The sequence below is a fragment of the Colletotrichum truncatum genome (genome assembly GCF_014235925.2).
Source record: "Colletotrichum truncatum strain CMES1059 chromosome Unknown Contig_0009, whole genome shotgun sequence".
NCBI classification, from domain to species: Eukaryota; Fungi; Ascomycota; class Sordariomycetes; order Glomerellales; family Glomerellaceae; genus Colletotrichum; species Colletotrichum truncatum.
This window is the reverse complement of record NW_027222406.1, coordinates 1,896,516-1,918,387: the sequence shown is the minus strand read 5'-3', so window position 1 is coordinate 1,918,387 and position 21,872 is coordinate 1,896,516. Positions and strand designations below refer to the sequence as shown.

General features: G+C 47.1%; 9 protein-coding genes across 9 annotated transcripts; 5 read left to right on the top strand and 4 right to left on the bottom strand.

The window, feature by feature from the left end:
- Positions 1 to 3,569: 3,569 nt before the first annotated feature.
- On the top strand, positions 3,570 to 3,827 carry CTRU02_213038 (uncharacterized protein; the record flags this gene model as incomplete). The annotated part of the gene is made up of 1 exon (XM_036721601.1): positions 3,570 to 3,827. The coding sequence occupies one exon, from the start codon at positions 3,570 to 3,572 to the stop codon at positions 3,825 to 3,827; it is 258 nt and encodes an 85-aa protein (XP_036586770.1).
- Positions 3,828 to 4,585: 758 nt separating this feature from the next.
- Positions 4,586 to 7,597, top strand: CTRU02_213037 (tRNA processing endoribonuclease; the record flags this gene model as incomplete). Its single annotated transcript, XM_036721600.1, has 1 exon — positions 4,586 to 7,597. The coding sequence occupies one exon, from the start codon at positions 4,586 to 4,588 to the stop codon at positions 7,595 to 7,597; it is 3,012 nt and encodes a 1,003-aa protein (XP_036586769.1).
- Positions 7,598 to 7,987: 390 nt separating this feature from the next.
- Positions 7,988 to 9,398, bottom strand: CTRU02_213036 (pth11-like integral membrane protein; the record flags this gene model as incomplete). Its single annotated transcript, XM_070205963.1, has 4 exons — positions 7,988 to 8,499; positions 8,561 to 8,954; positions 9,019 to 9,123; positions 9,195 to 9,398. The coding sequence occupies 4 exons, from the start codon at positions 9,396 to 9,398 to the stop codon at positions 7,988 to 7,990; spliced, it is 1,215 nt and encodes a 404-aa protein (XP_070060356.1).
- A 1,652-nt stretch (positions 9,399 to 11,050) lies between these two features.
- Positions 11,051 to 12,454, top strand: CTRU02_213035 (enoyl- hydratase isomerase family; the record flags this gene model as incomplete). Its single annotated transcript, XM_036721598.1, has 1 exon — positions 11,051 to 12,454. The coding sequence occupies one exon, from the start codon at positions 11,051 to 11,053 to the stop codon at positions 12,452 to 12,454; it is 1,404 nt and encodes a 467-aa protein (XP_036586767.1).
- Positions 12,455 to 13,435: 981 nt separating this feature from the next.
- Positions 13,436 to 13,778, bottom strand: CTRU02_213034 (uncharacterized protein; the record flags this gene model as incomplete). The annotated part of the gene is made up of 2 exons (XM_036721597.1): positions 13,436 to 13,470; positions 13,553 to 13,778. 2 exons carry the CDS (start codon positions 13,776 to 13,778, stop codon positions 13,436 to 13,438), a joined length of 261 nt encoding a protein of 86 aa, XP_036586766.1.
- A 1,624-nt stretch (positions 13,779 to 15,402) lies between these two features.
- CTRU02_213033 (transposase) lies at positions 15,403 to 16,560 on the top strand (the record flags this gene model as incomplete). Its single annotated transcript, XM_036721596.2, has 1 exon — positions 15,403 to 16,560. One exon carries the CDS (start codon positions 15,403 to 15,405, stop codon positions 16,558 to 16,560), a length of 1,158 nt encoding a protein of 385 aa, XP_036586765.2.
- A 158-nt stretch (positions 16,561 to 16,718) lies between these two features.
- On the bottom strand, positions 16,719 to 17,636 carry CTRU02_213032 (alpha beta hydrolase; the record flags this gene model as incomplete). Its single annotated transcript, XM_036721595.1, has 1 exon — positions 16,719 to 17,636. The coding sequence occupies one exon, from the start codon at positions 17,634 to 17,636 to the stop codon at positions 16,719 to 16,721; it is 918 nt and encodes a 305-aa protein (XP_036586764.1).
- A 476-nt stretch (positions 17,637 to 18,112) lies between these two features.
- Positions 18,113 to 19,246, top strand: CTRU02_213031 (uncharacterized protein; the record flags this gene model as incomplete). The annotated part of the gene is made up of 3 exons (XM_036721594.1): positions 18,113 to 18,455; positions 18,526 to 18,919; positions 19,000 to 19,246. The coding sequence occupies 3 exons, from the start codon at positions 18,113 to 18,115 to the stop codon at positions 19,244 to 19,246; spliced, it is 984 nt and encodes a 327-aa protein (XP_036586763.1).
- A 218-nt stretch (positions 19,247 to 19,464) lies between these two features.
- Positions 19,465 to 21,378, bottom strand: CTRU02_213030 (maltose high-affinity maltose transporter (alpha-glucoside transporter); the record flags this gene model as incomplete). The annotated part of the gene is made up of 6 exons (XM_036721593.1): positions 19,465 to 20,083; positions 20,141 to 20,398; positions 20,459 to 20,649; positions 20,714 to 20,918; positions 20,977 to 21,051; positions 21,125 to 21,378. The coding sequence occupies 6 exons, from the start codon at positions 21,376 to 21,378 to the stop codon at positions 19,465 to 19,467; spliced, it is 1,602 nt and encodes a 533-aa protein (XP_036586762.1).
- Between the last annotated feature and the right edge of the window lie 494 nt (positions 21,379 to 21,872).

The window sequence follows — 21,872 nt, the reverse complement described above, 5'->3', positions numbered from 1 at the left end:
GCAAAGTAGTCTTCTAAGGAACGGCAGAATAGTAGGCTACGCATTTAATTCCATAGAGAGTCAAGGCTACGGTCTTCTATACAGTATGCCTCAATCCCTCGTTAGAAATAAATTAAACAGAAGCGTACAGAGCGTTCAACCTGCCATGCCCATGGTCTATGCTCTAGGTTACATTCTAGAGATAGATATTTCCTAAACCCTAGATAATTAGTTATAAATCGGTTCTAAATCGGTTTAGAAACTATTAAGAACCTATACCAATAAGGTTTTTATAGTCTTGATCAACTATAATACCTAGTAGACCCCTACCATAAAGGTATTTCTACTTGACTTTATATCCAAATTTCTTATAAAGTAGTTTAAACACAATTATATATATCTGCTAATATATTTCTATACTTTCAGAATTAGTAAAAACTCGGATAAGTAGAATTGCTAAAATAGTTAGGAATCTATTAAGAATCCGTTCTAAATCGATTTAGAAGCGATTACGCACCTTTCGAAGATATCGAATTATACCATCCCTAAATAACCTCAACTTCCTCCTTTCCAGCTAGATGTTTATAGTTTATATCTACCTAGAAAGTATTAAAAGCCTCTTTCTTTTATAATTCAGCTTGCTCTGTATGAAATACAATATATAGGTATGTATTGCCGTCATTATTAAAATACTAAATATACTATAAGTAAATTAGTATTAAACCTGCTTAGAACCGATTCAGAATTACTTCATACCCGAATTTGACGCCTAGTTTAAGCATACTAGTATTTATACCAAATCGCTAGACGTGAATAGCCTGCTGGAAAGCTAATTGCTTTTTGTTTACGGATAATTGAGCGTAAGAAGTCTGTATTTGCTAGACTTTGATAAACGCTTATAATAGTCTAGCTATTATAAGTATTATAGAATTCCTGAAGTTTGCGAGATTGTAGGAATGCATCTAGAATCAATACTAGATTAGTTCTGAATCGGTTTGGAAACGATTCTAAAAGGATTCTTACTTAACCCCGTTCTAGGTTGATTAATCTTCTAGACTACCTATTGCAGCCTAGATATAATACTAGCTAGGGCTTTAACTAGTAGTAGTAGTAGATGTAAATAGACCCTATGAGAAATTAGAAGAATAACTAGGGTAGCTTCTAGATCAAGCGGGACCTAGAAGTTCTATTTTACTAAATACGTAATTTGAAGAATTGTTTTAGGAACGATATGATTAGCGTCTAGATTGATTCAGAATTAGTTAGGAACCTATTTAGAATCGATTCGATACTAATTTACTTACCGTATCGTATAATTCTCTTCTTATTACTAGCAAAAAGATAATAGCTATTAGTAGGGGAGCTTTCTTCTATACTTCCCCCTTGAAGTATAGTTTTGATTAGAGGTAAATATAGCTAGAATTCGATTAGAGGAAAGCTAATATAATAGTTTTCTCCTTGGAGACTTTATAACTAGTAGATGCAACAGGCTATAATCTAGGAAGTTCCTAGAATATACTAAAGTAATTCCGAATTAGTTCTAAATTGATTCCTAATCCATTTAGAAAGGCTTCTTACCCTATACTCTATATTAACTACTTTAAGACTATATCTTTCTATAAACGGTCGGCAGGCGGTATGTTGTTAGAAACGTTTTATCTATGCTTATACCTATCTATTTATAAGTATTAGTATATTATTTCTAAAAGGGTTCCGAACCCGTTCGGAATCGATTCTAAATGCTTACGAAACTGCTTTCCGTTTAAGATCATACTATAATACCTCTGTTCGTAATGCTTTAATACTTTGCAAGATTTCTAAGGTAACTTTCTAATGCTTCTAGCATAGAAGATTCTAATCGAAATAAGAGCATGCCTTTCTACCTATACAAGTATAAGTTAAACGTAAACAAACAGCATTTTAAAGGAATGCTAAAGTCGTCCGTTTTAGTAGGAATTGCTAGGCATGGTTATACTAAATCTATAATGTAATTAGTTCTGAAGTAGTTCGGGATCGATCCCGGATCGATTTAAAAGTAGTTCGTTTACTATTCTCTAAGGCGATTTAATATCCTCCTCATTTAAAGTCTTTATATCAATAACATAAAGGACTCCATTCTCACTTATTTCTAGATATTCTATAAATATAAGTAGAAAGATTACTTTTTAAGCAAGTATATAAACATCCCTAAGGCTATTATGCCCAGAACGGGTTACCTCTGATAAAACAAGTATTAGAGGTATTTCTAAATCGGTTTCGAGTTAATCCTAAATCGATTTAGAACTAATTCCAAAGTCGTTCTCATATATCCCTACCTCCTCATTTACTAGTAAGCCAGACTAAGCCTAGGCTAGTAGTTGATAGTAAAGATTTAAGTCTTCTTCAGCTTCTACATCAAGACTAGTAGGTTCTAATAGAGGACTTATTCCCTCTAGGCGAGGGAAGAGATTTTCAATCGATTAAAAAGCCATTGTAAATCGATTCGGAACGGATTTAGAAGCGTTTAAATGTCGTATGTTCTTACAAAAAGTATGTCAAGGGTAAGGTTTCAAACCGCGCTAAGGAATTTCAACCTGACCATAGCTAACTAGCTGACCATGGTCAGCTGATCTCAGGGTAGCCCCACAAATCACAAAATAAGTGGGTAATTGGTCAGGTTATCCCCCCCCCCCCAATGGTCGCCTTGACCACACCCTCTCCAGAATAAGGAACGCTAAAGACGGCGGTGGGGCGATGGCGGGATGCTGATAAGATAAGGTTGCCTTGAACTTTTGATAGATACATTGCTTCGTGAGCGACACAGAGAACTGAAACGGGTCAGCTATGGGATCGCCAGAATATCTGCGGATCGGTGTTTAATAAAGTCTCTGGTGTCAGTTTTGGACGATAACGACAGAATCATCACCACAAAGAATCCAGTGCGCATGATTCTGAGTTCAAGATGCAGAACATGGCCACTTACAAACGACGCCCACTGTCTCTTGTCCGCATGCCCGCGTTGTTGGGGTTGGGTTTGCAGCAGCAATATAAATGTCTCAACATCTCGACGCGGGGGGGAAGAACTGGTGGTAATCGAGAGTCAGTGCTGCTATCTGAAACACTATTCAGCCAGTTAACTTGAGCGTTGAGAAACCGGGAGAGACATCAACGTTCCCCGACTGGCCGCGATCTGATTGCCAACATGGAGAACCACCGTGGGGGAATAACCAGGACGGCATTCTTCCCCAATGCCCATTGGACTTGATCATATCCAAACCTCAGCTTTTGCCAACATGTTCTGCCCCCGCCATTCCCATCGATATGGTGCATGGCTTGATGGGGTCATCTGCGTGGACCATTATTGGCTCTGTTTCTCCATGCAGGGTCTCTCTGTGCCGTCCGTGGAATGCCTCCGGGTGGCCACTTTCCAAGAACGGTCGCCTGTGAAATGCTCGAGGGAGAGTGGTGAGTGTGTAGTTGCGACCTCAACAATCTGCAGAGCAGTATAAGTATGGCCGTCTGGACAGCTCCAACCCAGAGGCAATCCGGGCCAAAGGTTCCTCCACTTGATAGAACTTCCACTTTATACAATCGTATCCAAACCACACATCATGAGTGCCATTCGATCTTCTTCATCGGCACTTCTTCTTATTGGGGGCGTTGCAACCCTTCCCGGGGCCGCCTCCGTCCGCAATCAGTTTCCACAGCGCACCTCCGCATCGCACGCGGCCAATGCAGAACTGGGGTATATGCAGCAACCCCTGGGCCCAGCCAGCAACTGGACCGCACCATCACCGACACAAAACGCTAGCAAGAGGAGCTCGGGGCCTTCAACAGCGATACTTGGTTGGCAGAGCCAGGCTTTATGACTTCCACGCACGGCGGCACAAGTCGTGACAATGTCAACGATTCCTTCACGGCTTCGAATGGGTGACGGATCATCAGCACGACCCCAGTCTGCGGACGAGATGGTTGCTGTCGTCCTAAGTCACAATCGGCAATACACAGCCCGGGCACTTAGCAGTCCGGTTTTACTGGGGAGTCGTCGCAATTTGTGAGGACGACGGTGGCAACAAGATATCTTTTTTGATGGAGTTCTGGATGGAACAGGATAACAATCCTGGAATTGGAGTTGGCAGTTTGGTGTCTGGCGCAACAGCGAGTGCTAGTATTTCGGGCTGGAAAATAAAAATAAAAATTGAAAGTTAACATGTATTGAGCAACTATGAGATACCTATTACCAAAAAAAAAAAAAAAAAATCCTCTTAATATGATTTGTAGATGTTATTTTCTGTTACTCAACCCTGCTTATTAGGACCATTTTCGTGAGGTGAGATCAAGGTGCAATGCAAATGACCAGGAATGAATGATGACTCAGCTGTCACGTGCATTTTCTCCGATAAGCACTTATCAGTCCCCACTGCAAGGGTCCTAAGAAGTTTTTGCGTCAACTGCAGGTACGGTACGCAGTCACTCGCCGACGCCGCGATAGTCATACCTCAGTTCCACACCAGCCAGTTAGCTTCGGCGTTGGATATAGTTGGACTCTCTCTCAAATGTGTTGATATCCACCAATTTTTCCCCCCTCCTTTGAGCCTCGCGCTCCCCACTCTCATTTCCCTCCTCCATGTCTCGTGGACTTGTTCCAAAGAATCTGGGACAAGCAATCACTCGCCGCTCAAACCCTGTGCCGCCTCGCCCTTTTCAAAAAATAGTTGAGGGAGACTCTACGTCGCCACAGCCAAACCAAAGCAGGGTCGAATCTGCACCGGCCTCTAGTTCGGCCAGAACACCAACGAAAGAGTCAAAATCGACACTTGAGAAATCACAGATCACGTCGAGCCCGTCCGCAGGGAAGTCACCCACGAAAGCACCCTCCGACGTTTCCTCTACTCAACCGTCGCGCCAAGTCCGAACCCGTCCATCCGAATCTTTCGTCGCTCGAAGCAAGCCTGACCATCATTTGAATGCACGCCGAGTCCTAAGAGGCGAGCCCAGATCCTTCGCTGGCAAGAGAGCCTACCTTTTTCCAAGCGGCCGGTCTCGAACGTCTCTGGAGCCGGTACGTTGGGCCGAGTCCTTCACTCTCTTAGTCGGATCGTCGCCTAAAACGCCCACTTTTGTCAAACCGAACCCTCGAGTTGACGCCATGACGAACTACATTCAAGTCGCCAGCACTCCGACGGCGGATACAGGCAGTAGTCTGCTGCTACACTTTGACCACCGGCGGTATCTGTTCGGCCATCTTTCGGAAGGAACACAGCGCGCGTTGAGCCAGCGCAAGCTTCCCCTAGCAAAGCTCGAGACCTTGTTTCTCTCAGGCCAGACAAAATGGGAAAACACGGGCGGCATGATTGGCATGATGCTCACTGTAGCCGACGTCCTCGACGGTAGCCGGAGAGAGATAGAACAGCAGAATGCGGCGAGGAAAAAGACCGGAAAGGCTCAACTGCCGCTCAAAGGCCCCGAACGCTTGGAGATCCACGGCAGTCGCAACCTTGCCTACTCTATTGGGACAGCGAGGGGCTTCGTTTTCAGGAAGGGCTTGCCCATTCGGCCTATTGAGGTTGACAAAGATCCGAGAATTGCCAACCCCAAGGCTTCTACTCCTGATTGGGAAGACGATGCCATCCAGGTCTGGAAAGTTCCTGTCATCGCTGATGAGCCCTCTTTGGGTCGCGGGACTTCGCGCAAGAGGAGCCACGAGGATATGGTTGCAGAAGACAAGGACCTGCAAAATCGTCCCGCAGGCCTTCCTTCTCTCGAAGAACAACACAATATCGATCAAGAAGCTATAAACACCGTTGTGGAGGACATGTTTAGCTCCAATTGGACCATGGACGCCTTATGCGAGACAAAGCTTCACCAAGTGGAACTTCCCGCTACCATCTTTGTTCGGAAGGACGGCCAAATCCAGAGGTATACGGGTCCTCTTCCCGGCAGCAAAGACGATGTTCCTGACATTGATGTATTGGTGAGATTCCCCTGGCCTGCGACCAAGGTTCGAACACTCCCACCGCCAAAGTCAGCTTCCGATATGTCTGTCTGCTACGTCGTGAAAAACAGGGGCCGCCGTGGCAAGTTCAATCCTGCTGTTGCGAAACAGCTTGGCGTCAAACCGACAGATTTCAAGCTTCTGGCGGCGGGCCAGAGTGTCACGGGCGCAGAAGGCAATGAAGTGACGCCTGAAATGGTGTTGGAAGCGCCGTTGAAGCCCTCAGGATTCGCAGTACTTGACATTCCTAGTATATCTGCCGTAGAATCGTTCATCAACAGGCCAGAATGGAAGAACTCGGCGCTAATGGACAATGTCCCCATCTTTTACTGGCTTCTGGGCAGCCAAGTTGTGGACGATCCACGAGTTCAGAACTTCATGAAGGAGAGACCCGATGTCAAGCATGTAGTCATGTCTTCGGATACCTGCCCTAACATGGTGGCAATGGAATCGTATGCCCTTCTGTTGACAAAGTTGCGACGTATTGACGCCGACCGATTCCCTCTCCTCGAATTCAACAACACATGTCGAGACCTTTCCTCCATCGGTCCGAACGTCGAGACGGGTCGTACGGGTATGAAGGCTTTCCTTTCGCCTGCTTTTAACATCAAAGACAACGAAATTGTCCCGTTTCCCACCTTTCAAGAGGCAAACAATGTCCCAGAAGAGGTATTAGCGCTGGCTGATCAGGCGAGGGCCGCGGTTAAAGAGCCCAAGTTTTTGGCGGACATTGAACAGTCGGAGCGCGACATCCCGAATAGAGATGCCGAAATCATTCCTCTCGGCACTGGCTCCGCCCTTCCGTCCAAATACCGCAATGTCTCTGCAACCCTTATTCGCATTCCTCAATATGGCAACTACCTGCTCGACTGTGGTGAGAACACGCTTGGTCAACTGCGCCGTGCCTTCCCTGCTGAAGAAGTCACCAAGATTCTTCAAGACCTTCGCTGTGTATTTATCAGCCATATGCATGCGGACCACCACCTTGGCTTGGTAAGCATTGTACGTGCTTGGAGCGAGGCAACCGCCCATCTTGACTCAAAGCCTAAGCTTGGCTTGATCTCCCCCAGCAGCATGCACCACTTCATGAGGGAGTATAGCAAGATTGATGAGATAGACTTGGACCGTGTTGTCTTTCATAGGCCTGTCTGGCCTGAGAGCGGTGATGGTCGCCTGCCGGACAACGACCCCACCGGACTTTCCGCCGCTCTTCTTGTCCCGGTCAATCATTGTGTAAATGCATATGCTGGCGTCCTTACTTGGCCTTCAGGCCTGAAGATTGCCTACTCGGGTGACTGCCGTCCTAGTGATAATTTCGTCAAGGTCGGCAAAGGAGCTACTTTGCTAATTCACGAGAGCACATTCGACGACGACAAGCTCAGCGACGCCAAGGCTAAGAAGCACTCGACCATGTCAGAGGCACTTGACGTCGGGTACCGCATGGGAGCCCGCCGTGTGCTGCTCACCCATTTTTCACAGCGTTATGCCAAGGTGCCCATTATCGAGAAGCGGGAAACGGAGAATGGGGCAGACCAAGCTGTATTGCTTGCCTTTGATCAAATGCGCGTGAAGCTGGGCGAATTCAAGCAAGCCCAGACGTTCTTACCTGCGATCAGGCGCTACTTCGAACTAGACTCGGAATAAAGCAACGATAGATATATAATCAAGATGATGAATATTTCTCGCCCGTTGCCTGATTAAATATGCTTCCGCTGCGATTGTCCATTCAGCCTTATTTACCCGTGGACCTGGATAATGTGTATGTTTGTAACTTTCCCGAACGAGATACCATAGCAAGTTGATGGAAATGAAGTTTTAATAACCCCACCATGTTGACAAGAAGAACAACCTCTTTGGATTCTAGTTTCTTGGTCATCGCAGAAACCCTGGCTATTCTCGAAGTGGACTATGCAAGCACAGGTTGTTGAACGGAAGTATAATGTTCAATGCCTTTTCTTTTTTATTTTCTTTTTTCTTGATTTTTTTTTTGCTTTGGCTAAGAATGTCATAGCTGTTAAGTGTCCAGCTCTGCAGCTACCGTACTCTCGTACTCTCCTGCGTAAAGCTAGACTGGACAACGACCGACCGACTGTTGATATTTTCATCCGAACCCGATGCGGCAGACATACTCTTGACTACGACGTCACCCACGGGAATCCGGTTGGTAAGCCCAATCTCATCATCCACCTCGCCGAGTTTCGCCCTACCATCCTTGCTATTCCCAAAAGCGAAGCGCGATCCTCCATACGTGAACAGCGCGCCGGCCCCAGTTTGCGACCTATCCTCCGCGCCACTCCTCCCTGATCTCCATGGCGCTCTGTCCGGCAACGGGGCAGAGTGGCCATTGCTGCGGTTCTTGGACGAGATCTTGCGGCGCACGAGGTGGCTGAGGGGCGCCAGGTGCGGAAGACACGCGGAGACGATGGCGACAGAAGGTTCGAGCGCTGACCATATGAAGACGTTTCCCATCGCGAAAGTGATGTCGATGGCAATGGAGAGCTTGTGAAGAAACCATATTCGGACGACGCTGGCGACGCAGACACTTTTTTGAAAGTTAGCATCGCTTTCTCGGGATTCCTTGTAGGTAGTCGCGCCTAAAAACGGTAGGATCATACAAACTGCCCAGAAGCATGATGGTACACACAGCAAACTTCTTTCTCCCAGACATCTGGAGCTTTAGGATTTGTGGAATCGGTATCAGTAGAATGATGACGTCGTTGAGCATGTTGATGATACCCAGGGCGAGATAGAATGTGTTTAGGTCAATGCACTTCCCCTTGGTGCCGATGAACTGGTTCCAATAGAATGATAGGGGCTTGCAGGCGGTGCCCATCGTCCCCCATATGATTATGGGGTAGGATATGGAGAGGAAATAGCCGAATAGTATAGACAACTTGAAGGAAGCGGCTCTCGAAACGAATATGCGCTGGTAAAAGAGCAATATGGAAATTTTGATGGCGGCGCAGGCTGTTCCGTACACAAACGTGTAGGCGTAAAGGATCTGTAGGAGGGTAAAGTTGTTAGGAAACGGTAAGCACAATGAAAACAACGGAAATCTTGCTTACTTTGAATATCTGTGTGACTCCAGGGAGCGTGAATGACCAAATGTGGTTTCCGGCGCCGTATATGCCGCCAGCGATGCTCAGAGCAACAGTGGCTCCTACGAGGAGCTATTTACCGGAATGTCAGCGCCACCTTGCACGGAATGATTAGTAGTTTAAGCAAATTCTTGAAGACTTACCAGAGATATGATAATGGTCCAGTCATCAGCTTTCAGACTGCTTCCTTGGAGGCATCTGGCCAAGATTCGCAGTCCCACGGCAGCGGATGCTAAAACCGCGAGAATAATGACCGCAGCATTGTTCTGCGCGACGCTGCTTTCAAAAATGTCCAAACCGTCCGGCGGCGGACCAAAAACCTCGACAATGTCGCCATTGGGTTCCATCATCAAAGGGGAAACGCCTTAGAGTCAAGCAAGACGAGAAATCATGGCGAATGGGACGAAATCTATCACATCTTTACATGTGCGTATTCCTCACCTAAAACGCGATTTTTTTTTTCTCTACGTCTTGCAGCTGCAATTGACTAACAAGGTGCTTACCTCGCGTGCATTCTTCGCGGGGAAGGTGTTCCGGTCGCGAGAAAAGAAATTATATCTCTAGGGTGAGTCTGGACTCGTGTTGGTTGTTGGTTGTCGAATATCCTAGACGATGGCTCCACAGATACACCCACCCACACCACGGACTAGCCCGCATGATCTTCCTTCTTTTGATATATACCTGGGGGGAATGGTACTAGCATATGCAAAGATAGTATGAGAAATTGAAGGAAAGGCCTTATAGAGGCTGACAGAAAGATGAAACTCATGGATGGGAAGGTAACCGAGATTGAAGCCTCCTGCTGGGTCTTCAGTTTGACTTGCCAGCAATGTCAATCATGTGTTCTTGGATGTGGCCACGTCTTGGTAAATGAGAGAAACTTGTTGATCGTTGCCCTTTGATCGACTGAATTTACTGGGATGTTGTAGGCCTGTCCGCTGTGCAAGGGTCAAAAGTTGTTGTTGGTTGATAAACATCGCAATGATACGATTGTAGCCCGGTAGGTGGGACTCGTTCCGCATATCCAGTCTCCCCGGACAAGGGATATATGCATGTTTGAACGAAATGTCTATTCTTCCCTCCAACCAGGAGTCGTAGTTACTGTTGGTGCAAGTGTTTCGTAACGAAATTAAGCACCCTGGATACGCGAGAAGCACAACCACCGCTTCGCATGCAGCCAAAATTATCAGATGAACAGATCTAGAAGGCGCTCCGAGGGAAATGTGGGGTTGCTACTCTTGAAAGCTGGATCTTGCACAACCACCCTTACCTTGAGATTCAGGAACAGAAGGAGGCCTTTTTTCGTAATGATAAGTGTTCTTAAGCGTGGGTTGATATTTGGGTAAATATCAACAGACAAAAACTGCTCCGGTCAGGGCATTGAAAGATCTCCAAAGTACGAACACCAGGTTGCCTTTAACACTTTATTAGGCATATCTCGAATCACAAGTGTCGAGGAATACGTAAATGACCGGACTCAGGGTTGAATGGGGTTTTCAAGTTATCCTTCAAAACTCCTTTGGGCAGGTCAAACTTTGCTAAGCTCAGAATTCTGCACTAATACTCTAGTAGTACTCTGTCTCACTTACACAGAATTTATGCCATCCTTTTTCGCTAAGAGTGAACCAGGGTTTTGTTGGAAAGATGATACCACATCTTGATCGGCTGAAATGCCTCAACCAGAGTGGCCAGGGTTAAGGACTTGGCCAGTTCCACCTGCTGTCATTATGCAACCCAGCACGACAACCCGACACCTTGAATGAAACCCTGGTGCTCAATATGGCAGCTTCCAACACGATCCGAATGTAGGGCCGGGGCGCGGCCACATTGCTCCTGGCTGAAAGAGTTGTTTTCCGCGCTCTGCAGAAGAGGGCGACCACTATGATGCACCGCGCTTGAATAAATCTACCGTATCCCCTTCATATCGTCTCTTCCAGTTTTTCTAGCCAAGCATATAGCATCTTTGTTTGTAATTTTATACCGTTTTCATCTATCCATCATGGGTTCTTCATCAGGTTGGACAGAAATCCCTGGTCTTACGCCTCTGGAGCGTATCGGCCCCAAGGGCTACATCCGGTACATCTTCCCCTTTCAGCTACCAGAAGACTACGACATTGAAAAGACGGTTTCCATCCTTAGAGAAGGTTATGAAGCCGCTCAAAGGAGAATTGCAGTCATGGACTGTGAAGCTGTCCCCGATGTAAACGCAAGACAAGGCGGGATCTTGAAGCTTCAAAGACTCCCTCCTGGAGAAGTAGAGGGTATCACAGTCAAGGACCTAAGAGCACCGAGTGCCTTCCCAATGACATACGCCGAGCTCAAGTCCAAGGCCTTCCCTATGTCCTCCTTCAATGCAGACACCTTCATGCGTCGGTCCGTCTGGCCGTACCCTGGCGAGCGCCTCCCTGTTTCACTGCCCCAAGCCAACTTCATTCAAGGCGGCCTCATCCTGTCTTGGTGTTTTTATCACATGTTTGGCGATGGAAAGACATTCCTTATCTGGACCAAGATATGGGCGGAAGAGTGCCGCCGTGCACAAGGCCTGGAGGTCGCCAACCCTTTCAATCTCAGCGAAGCTCTTCTCAAAGACCGCCAACGGGTTATGAGCCCTTCTGGCGAGAACAAGGGACAAATTGAAGATCACCCGGAATATACTGTTTTGCCCTTTACGCCGCAGGGTATGCCTCCCAATATGCTCTCAGAGAACCACCGCGGACAGGTCTTCTACTTTTCACCCGAGTCCCTTGCTAGACTCAAGGCCGAAGCCTCACCGCAAAACGCAACGGTGCCGACGAAGCAGACTTGGATCTCCACCAACGACGCCCTCGCGGCTCTGCTATGGCGCACAGTCATGGCTGTGCAATCCCCTCTTGAGACTTTGGAGGGCGACCCGGTGTCTGTTTTCAACATTGCCGTCGACGGTCGCCAGCGCACTGATCCACCAGTTCATCCGGATACTATGGGCTGCTTCCTCGGCTATGTTGCGGCCTCTGCTCCGATTCGTAAGATTATTGGATCGGCAAACCTCGCTGACCTAGCCATCATGGTTCGCGAAGCGTTACTTCGTGCAGACAACCAGTTTGTTGATGACGTTACAACGCTGATTGATAGCCTGGAGGACATCAATCGCATTCTTCCCACTGCGCTTCTCGACGTTCCAGGTAACAACTGCATTCTGACCTCGTGGGTTAGCTTTTCACTTTATGATGTTCAATGGGGCTCAGTCCTTGGTAATAGTATTGAAGCTGTTCGCTCACCGCACGTTGGATTTATCAATGGACTGCAGACTATTCTTCCAATATTGCCGAATGGAGGAATGGAGATCCTTGTCGGGGTTGAAGAGAACTGCTTGGACAGGTTGATGCATGAGCCATTGTGGATGAAGTTTGCCGAGTCGAGATAGAGTGTTTGAGATGTTGTTGTTTTCGTTTAGTTGCTTCCTTAAGCTCAGCTGCGTGCAAATAATACCCACGCTTTCTACTTTTTGTCGAACGATTCTCTCGTAGAGCATCTACAGAATAAAGTGAAAAGTACTCAATGTGTCAAACAATTCTCATACAAAAAGACCGTATTTGGTGTATTTTCCCTTAAGCTCGCTCGTCAAAAGGCAAGTAGGCATGGATTTTGGGGCTATCGTAGCCCAGACAGGACAGCTTACATCCCATTGGCTTGCGGCTACTGGCTGGATGTGACTGTGTTGCGAGGTAAACCATTTACAGGTCGACGGGTTCTTTTTGCTTGGGACTAAGCCTCGAAGTTAGTGGCATACATGAGTTGATAATAGTGTTATTCTATATCCATGTTCCACAAAACCTGCTTTAGCAGCTCAGTATTTATACTATATTTGATTGCTCCTTCCCTTTCTCACTGGCATGACTTGCTAGCTAGGAGAGGAGACTACCAATCATATTGCCTTGTTCTGGTCTCTACCTGAATTACCTTAGGTAACATATAATTCTTTGGCTTCCAGCTTCGTCAAGTAGTCTTTGTACAAATAACAACTTGAATCGTGTGAGCTTCGGACGTGATTTGATTAGAGGTGAAGTTGTCTTTACTTTGTAATAATTAAGTATCCAATGACGGCAATTTGCTTAAAACTCCGGCGTACAGCATAAACTTTTCTCACGCCCAGCTGATTTAAATTAGCTCAGTAACTTTAACCCCGGCGATCAATACTCACATTTACAACTATCGCTATCACCCACGCCGCTTCTCTTGACGGTGACCTCACTCGGGTTGCAAGTATTATCATCGCAATTCCCCTGCCCGACCCAGTGGCAGTTTGAAAATGGCCGCTTTTTGTTCTTGCAGCAGTACCTTACTCGAGTCTTCTGATTACGTACGGCTTCAGGAGGGCACTTGTTGTCTACATCGACAGCGTGGGCTATTTCGGTTTCGCCTTCTTCACAATTTCCTTGGCTGTTGGTGCTGAATGTTAGCTGTTCAAGTAACAATCGTGGACGGAAATGCTATGCCGCCGAAAAGTGTCACAGTAACTTACCACTCGGTCCATCGGCATTCTTTCGTGAGTTCATCCCAGCCAGGCAACGGACACGTGAAGTACTTGGAACCGAACCAGCAATAATAATCTTCCAAGCCTCCGTTGAACTCGGAAGGGAACCCGCCTCTGGCTGATTTGAATAAAACAACTTCATTGGCAATTCCGGCTCCGTTACAGTGATCTGGCTTTCCTCTCCATTCACAGCGTCGGGGCTTTCCCTTTTCATTAACCCCGAAAGACGCAACAGTGCGGTTGCTGCAACAGATTGGGAGCCCAAATCCAGGCTGTTTGATAAAAAGACCATTCTGTTCCCGACATTGTCAGCCCTTGCTTCGGTAAATGCCGGTTACCAACATCAGTCAAAAGTGCTGTGTACTTACGATGTCGCATACATGCCGATCAAACCCGACATAGGTGTATCCGTCTTTGCACTGATAGTTTCTTATGTTGAAGCAGCCTGTTTCCCGGTAACAGTCAAGGCGCTCGTTGACATTTAAACCATCATGATGGTGGTCGAACCCGAAGCTAACTTGTGCAAGCCCGAGGCTGATCATAGTTATTCCAAACCAGTGCATTTTCATTGATGGTTCTCTGTTGTTTTCTTTTGGGGGTGAAGTATGCTTTCGGGTGTTTGTTAATCTGGCCCTTGAATTAGAAATGTTTGTTGATATAAGTAAAATTTTACAAACCGGAGATAGCCAGCAAAAGTAAGTTTATCATATAGCGAGCCCACACATTACTATCCATGTAGATGGACGGTTGACGGTTTACTTTCAGAAAACCATGGTACTAAGACGCCTTTACAAACAGCAGAACTCTATCAAACGGTCTTATCGGTCATTTCCATCAATGACGATAATTCGCAGCTATTCTGAATGGAACTGCCGGATCATTTTTGTTCTGTAGAACACTTGGAAGTGTACCTAATTGCTCCTCGTATCACGTATTCTAGTACCCTGATCTTCTCCCACGCCAATCATTGATCTGGCTCATTGATAAGGCATCGAACTACATTCGACATTTGGTGCTTAAAGAGTATAATATGACTAAGTTAGAAAATACAAAGCATAACCGGGTTGGCAGGTACGGTGCCCTGACACTTAACTTTCACTCTGAGATAATACCACCCCGTTTCCCACAACTTGAAAACTAAGAGAAAACCGCCACTAACCACATTCGCTACTCGCGGTCGAGGCCATTTTTGGGGACATCAATGGACCGTGTTAACGTCGCACACCCACTTCTCGCACACCCCCACATTTCGCACACCCATAAATCGCTCATGTAGAATTTTACCCTCTTCAACATTCTTTAATATCTTCACCACTTTTACAGCGATTATTATAATTCTTTGAATAGTTACTCTTATACGCTTAATGGGCCAGTATACGGAAACAGAAGTCAATCAAGCTCTCAATGCAGTTGCAAGTGGGCAGAGTGTCCGAAAGGCAGCTCATGATGCTGGAATTCCACCATCAACCCTCCAGTCTCGATTAAAGGGTTCACAGGCAAGAAATGTAGCTTTCTCTAGCTTCCAGAAGCTATCTCCAGCACAGGAAAGTCACTTAGCTGAATGGGTGCGTATCCAGGCGGCGTTAGGGCTGCCGCCAACACATCAACAACTCAAGGAATTTGCCCAGCGAATCCTAGACATCAGAGGCACTACCCAGCCACTTGGGAGAAACTGGATTCAGTTCTTTATTAAGAGAAATCCATCAATCAAGGTTCATAGAGCTAGAGCCATCGATTCTAAGCGTGTCAATGGGGCCTCAACTAATGTAATCAGGCAATGGTTTCAACAACTCGCCCTTCCAGAGATCAAGGCGATCAAACCACATCATCGCTATAACATGGATGAAACTGGTATCCTAGAAGGCAGAGGATCAAATGGCTTAGTACTGGGATCATCAGAAAGCTCATCAATGCGAAAAAAACAGCCTGGGTCTCGGGCTTGGACAACTATGCTTGAGTGTGTCTCTGCAACTGGTCAGGCGCTTCCTCCACTTGTTATTTATCGAGGGAAATCGGTTCAACAACAATGGTTTCCTCTTGATATCCATAAACGTGATATTTACAGTGGTTGGAAGTTCACAGCAACTGAGAATGGCTGGACTTCAGACTCTACAGCTGTGGAATGGCTTGAGAACATCTTTATCCCTCTGACTAAGCCTGATCATCCCTCTGAGCAGAGACTATTGATCCTAGACGGTCATGGCAGTCATGAAACAACAGAATTTATGTATCTCTGTTATAAACACAAGATATATCTCCTTTTCCTACCGCCACATACATCCCACGTTCTCCAACCTCTAGACCAAGCAGTCTTTGGGCCTCTCAAGGCGACCTATCGAAAAGAGCTTGGATACCTCATTCAACACAACGATTCTACAGTTGTAGGCAAACGGAACTTTCTTACCTGCTATGGAAAAGCACGCCAGATGGCATTTTCAAGCAAGAATATCAGAAGCGGCTGGAAAGCAACAGGACTATGGCCCATTTCGATAGCTCGACCGCTCATGAGCCCTCTACTGCTTGAGAATGCTTCCAAGCCCTCGAAGCCAGGCTATTCTACGCCTATGAGGGCCTCTGATGGTGGAAAAGACGAAAACTGGGCATCTGCTACATCCATAGTAGCCTGGTCAACGCCCAAGAAGACAGTTGATCTATATGATCAACTTAGCTTATTCAGCAAGTTGGATAAAGATCAGCAAACCCAGCGACTGTTGTTTCGGAAGGTTCAAAAGGGATTTGATGAAAAGGACTATCAATTGGCTACAGCAGAGAAGAAGATTGCAATGTTGGAAGCAGAAGTTGAGGCTGGAATGGTACGGAAGCGGCGTAAGGTCCAAATGAGCCCAAATTCGAAGTTTGCCAACATTGAGGCAATTCACAAAGCCCAAATTGAGGCTGGCGAAATTGAGGATAGCTCAGATGAATCTAGCGAGCCTGAATTACCTATTAAAACTGGCGATAGTATCACAGTTGCAGGAGACGAATCAGACTTATAGTTATGAAGTTGATGAATACCTCATGATGACCCAATTTATGGGTGTGCGAAATGTGGGGGTGTGCGAGAAGTGGGTGTGCGACGTTAGTGATTTAAGTATAGCTTCATGCTCTTGCTTTGCAATTCCCCGAGAAACAAAGCTAACATGGCTGAGCCAACTCATGTTCCAAGGACTCGCCTCAGAAATTGCTTTTGTCCTTCGACATTCTTTTCAAACGAAATACCACCTTCATAAAGGTCAAAGTGACCGCCGTCGACTCTAAGTGCCTCTCCGAAAGGCGCCCGCCTCACACACTCCTCCGCAGCATCCAGCGAAGCTTCATGGTCCCATGTCGGTAGCACAATAAGGTAAGGCTGGGTGCTCTTATGAATTTGAAATAGCGGTCGGGATGTGAGGATACTCAACAGAGACCTCCCAGCAATCATGTTCGGCCACTCTGTCCCATTTTCCGGTGCTAGTCTATTCCATCCCTCTGCGACTTCCGGCGAAGCCATAATGGCCGTCGTGGACCCATCACTGACCAGTTTGACATACTGTGGCTCCGTGGCTCCCGTAAGCCAGCCAAAAATATCTGCTGTCGCTGTAGCGGCCAGCTTCAGCGACCTAAACAACGGAATCTTCAGACAACCCGCGAGGCCATCTACTAGAGGACATTGCGAAATTCCCGCAGCAAGGTCGCGGTCTTCGCTCAAGAGAGCCGTAACGTGCATGCCACCGAAACTGCTCCCCCATGCAACAATGCGGGAAGAATCGACCCAATCGTCTTGTTCCGGCTCACGTACCCAACTCAAGACGTCGCGGAAGTCCTGCAGCTCATCCTGGACGTTGAGTACGTTTCGTGGAGAGCCATCGCTTTCTCCAAAGCCAATATAGTCAAACGTGACAGCCACATAGCCTTCGGAGGTAAAGGCGCTGGCAAAGGGAGACAGGCCCGCGGCCTTGATGGCTCCGATTCCATGGCCCATAACAATAGTCGGAACCGGTCGTCTTAGACCATCCGGTTTGTAAATGGAGATGGCGATTTTCAGTTCATTTCGACTCGACCTGATAAACCGATCTTCAATGGTGTAACCCATGTGCACGACTTGTGCCAAGTGAAATGGATTGTATTGTAATCTGCCCTTGGGACTTTGATAATAATTTGGACTCGTGACGGATTTTGCGTATGTACACTTGGATAATCAGCTGCAGAGCACGAAAAATCAAAAGTGTCAATCCGGGTGAAGTCCACTGGAGGGTCGGGCGTCAGTTGAATTATGCAATGTGATGAGATGCGCAAAATTATCCTGCACAAGATATTTGGGGGCTGTTTTTTTGGGAGAATATGCTACACCGAAGCCTCGGCTTACAATGCGGAGTGAGACCAACTGACGTCGCAGTCGAAGCTTAAAGGCTATTACAGCTGCGGGGGTGAGATCAAGCCGACCACCATAAGGTTTAATTACCGCATGATAATCAATTAACGCAGCCTTCTCTCATGATGAGAATCAGCTTACCTTGAGACCTATCAACATACTATTCCATCGTTGTCGTCACTGTTCTGCGCGGTATCATGTCTAAATCAATCAGCCATGCTCCCTCCGGCATATCCAGTAAACTACCTAGTTCGCTTCGAAACCTAAATTTATTGAACCTCTTGCAGCTGCTACCTCGCAAGGTTTGGTTCAGAGTTGCTGTTGCGATAGTACTGGGATGGACAGCCACCAAGAAAGCCAGCAGTTTGCTGGGTGCTGCCATGTTGAACAACTTCACTCAGGACACCTACGACTGGCGAAGAGAACTGGTTTTAGTTACCGGCGGTTCCGGTGGCTTGGGAGACTTGCTGGTTCGAAAGCTGGCAAAGAACTGCGTCAAAGTCATCAGTATTGATGTAGCCTCACCGCCAACTCCATTACGTGAGTCGATTGGCTGTTTCTCGCTTTTTAGCGATATCTTAAAAAACTTTCCAAGTTGACATTTAGCCAGCATCAAACGCGTATTTCTACGAAGCTGATATCACCAATACGAACTCCATTAGGGAAGTTGCAAGCCGCATCCGACATGATCATGGCGAACCCACGGTCTTGGTAAACAACGCCGGCGTGATGAAAATCTCCACCATCCTCGATGAAACCGAGGAGCAAATCCGCCATGTATTTGACGTGAATATCATTGCAAGTTTCCTGCTTGTCAAGGAGTTTCTACCGTCAATGATCAAGCGAAACCATGGCCACATTGTTACTGTCGGCAGTATGGCGAGCTTCGTCACTGGCGTACAGAATGTAGACTATGCCAGCTCTAAGATTGGCGCTATTGCGTTCCACGAGGGTCTTGCGCAGGAACTCCGGCATCGTTACAATGCACCAAAAGTCCGAACGAGGTAATTTAACTTTCTTTTCCCCCTTAGACAAGTAGTGTTTCAAATCAGGACTAACAGTTTACGTCTATCTGGTGTTACAGCATCATATATCCAACGTACATCAGAACAGCCCTCATCGAGAAAGTCCACAGCAAGGGAAAATTCAAGGCCTTACTACTTGAGCCTGAGCTTGTGGTAGACCGGATATTTCAGCAAATTATATCAGGGCGCAGTGGTCACGTTTGTATTCCGGAAGAGTACACGTGGGTTGCGGGATTGCGTGCATGGCCTCACTGGGTGCAGGAACGTGTCAGAAATGCTCAGAAGGATGTTCTCTTGCACAATTAGTACGACCAGTTGTTAATTGAAGGATATTTGTAACCGAGGCTTCAAGAAGTGTCTCGTTTTAAATGTCAAGCTTGGGCGAACTAGGTAGCCACCATTTGTAAGTGAGTTTCCTGAGAAGATGACTTTGAATACCTATATAACCCCTTTATCAACTGCCTCTGCATTAGCACCCACACTAAACAAACAAAGTGGACTCAAGATAATCCCGGTATTAAACCTCAACGCGCCATGTCCAATGCAGCACTCTCATTCTGCTGCTGCACCGTTGTCTTGTATGTCTTGAACTTTCGGGCTGGGATTCCCTTGGCAAACATCTCGTCGAGTTCCTGGTAAGACCGACCTCCTGTCTCGGGCTGGAAGTACCAGAGGTAGATCAGCGAGAAGAAGCACAAACCACCAAAGATAAAGGCAATCTTGGCGCCGAGGTTGGCCTTATCAGGGTTGAACATGTATGGAATGACAAACTGCCACATGACATTAATGGAGTTTTGTGAGGCGTAGCCAATAGCGACAGTCTTGACGCGCAGACGGGACGTGGAGGTTTCGCAGAGAAGGGAAAAGGCGGTTGACCCGATTGACACGTTGTACCACCAGCTGTAAATGAGAATGAAGGCCACAGTCCCTTTGATCATTGGCTGGCTGGTGCCAGTTCCAAGACCTCCAGTGATGAGAAGAAACGTCGTCAGGATGGCGAGGCCATAGAACGTCAGGTTCCGCCGGCCTAATCTATCGACCACAGCAGCGGCCATCAAGTTGCCTACGATGGACAGGACTGGCTGGGCGATTTGCAGTTGGTAACTCATTGAAGTCGAATAACCGGCCAATTGAAGATAATAGCTAGTGTGTTATTAGCCAAGGGATATCGGGGAGAAGGAAACTGTTGACCAAACATACGTAAAATATCCTGCCACAAACGAGATGCCGCTAAAAGCCTGGATAATTAGAGGCATAATGCTAATGATGGTGCGACGTAGGTTCGACTTCTTGAAGCATTCCAAGTATGTCACACCCTGGGTTTCGGCGCGAACCTCCTCGAGGGTGAGCTCAATGAGGGCAAGTTTTGCTTTTCCCTCTTCGCCAGTGTGGCCAAGTCTGTGGAGGCTCTTGAGTGCCTTTTCCTTCTTCCCCTTGGAAACAAGCCACCATGGAGATCTTCAACGGTTAGTTTAGATCGAAATGCTTTCACCGCGGTCAAAGTTAATGGATACTTACTCGGGCATGAAAGGCCACAAGAGAGCTGCAACTCCTGCGAAGCCGAACTGACAGCAAAACACGGTACGGTATGCCCAGCGGGACTGAACCTGTCCAGTGTAATTGATGACGATGAACGCAACCAATGGGCCGATACCATAAGCTACACCGACGCCGCATGTGAAGATGCCGCGAAGTGCTAGTGGTGTGATCTAGAAAAGAGAAATTATGTTAACCACTGCTATGCTAACGTCATGAGCAGAGGAATAGTTGTACCTCGCCAATGTAGCTGATCATGACGGTGCCAACAGCACCAACCATGATGCCATTAAGAAGTTTTCCAGCAAAAAATACGGCATTGGTTGTGGCGACGAACTCGACGGCAACAGCGATGAAAGAGATGATGAGGGCGAGGGCGAGGACTTTCTTCCGTCCAATGTAATCAGCAAGCTCAGCGGAGGCAATCGACGATATGACAGCTCTAAATAAACGGCCATTAGTATGTTATTGCAGGGCTGATACCTGGTCACTAGGCTTACGATGCAACTGGGGCGCCATTGAAGGCCGATTGCCATACGGCATGGAGGACATAGTCTCCCTTGTACAGGTAACCACTGTAAATGCAATTAGCACTGGTTGGCCAACATAGTATATGATTCGGTCCCAGGAACTCCGGGCTTGGCGTACAAATCTTTGCGAAACTCCGGAATGCCCACAACGGAACTGGCAGCTTGGGTATCAAAGCTGAGAAGGATTATGGTCCAACACGCGTAGACACACCAGGCCGACGCCCAAGGATAACGTATAAACGACTTCAGGATGCCAGTCTCATGGTCTTCGTGGTCGGCAACGTGAGCCAGTTGAGAGTCGGCACCCAGCTCGACGTGTTTAGCCTGTGAGTCAACTTTTTCGGCTTCGTAGCCGTCGTTGTATGTAGTCATGATGAATGACTGAGGTACTTCATCTGCTGACAAAACAAGAGAAAACCAGCAGAGATGTTGAGGCTACAACTTTCAAGACGAAGAGGCAAATAGTTCAGACTGAGGGCTAAGTATGACTTTAATACGCGATTCACGGACTAAGGATCGAAACAGTATCATAATTATTAGCTTCTGGTTCTCGATTCGGACGTCTGGGGTCTAGTCTGGGGATGGGGCCCATCAGTCCAGTTGAGGGGAACCATCAACAGACTTCTACCGTGGCCAACTGCCCCCGTGGGGTATCAGGATTATGCGGAGGTGGGACGTGACCAGGGAATAACCAAGGAAGCAATGTGGTGTGACCCCGGACCAATACGGAATTTGTAGGCTCTCACTTCTCAGTTACGATGGGTCGGTTCGATGGAAGGGTTCGATGGTGGTTCAAGTTACCCAATCGCGGCAACCGCAAGTAGTTAAGTCGGTGCTATTTTAGTTGCCCCATAATTCGGTAGCCC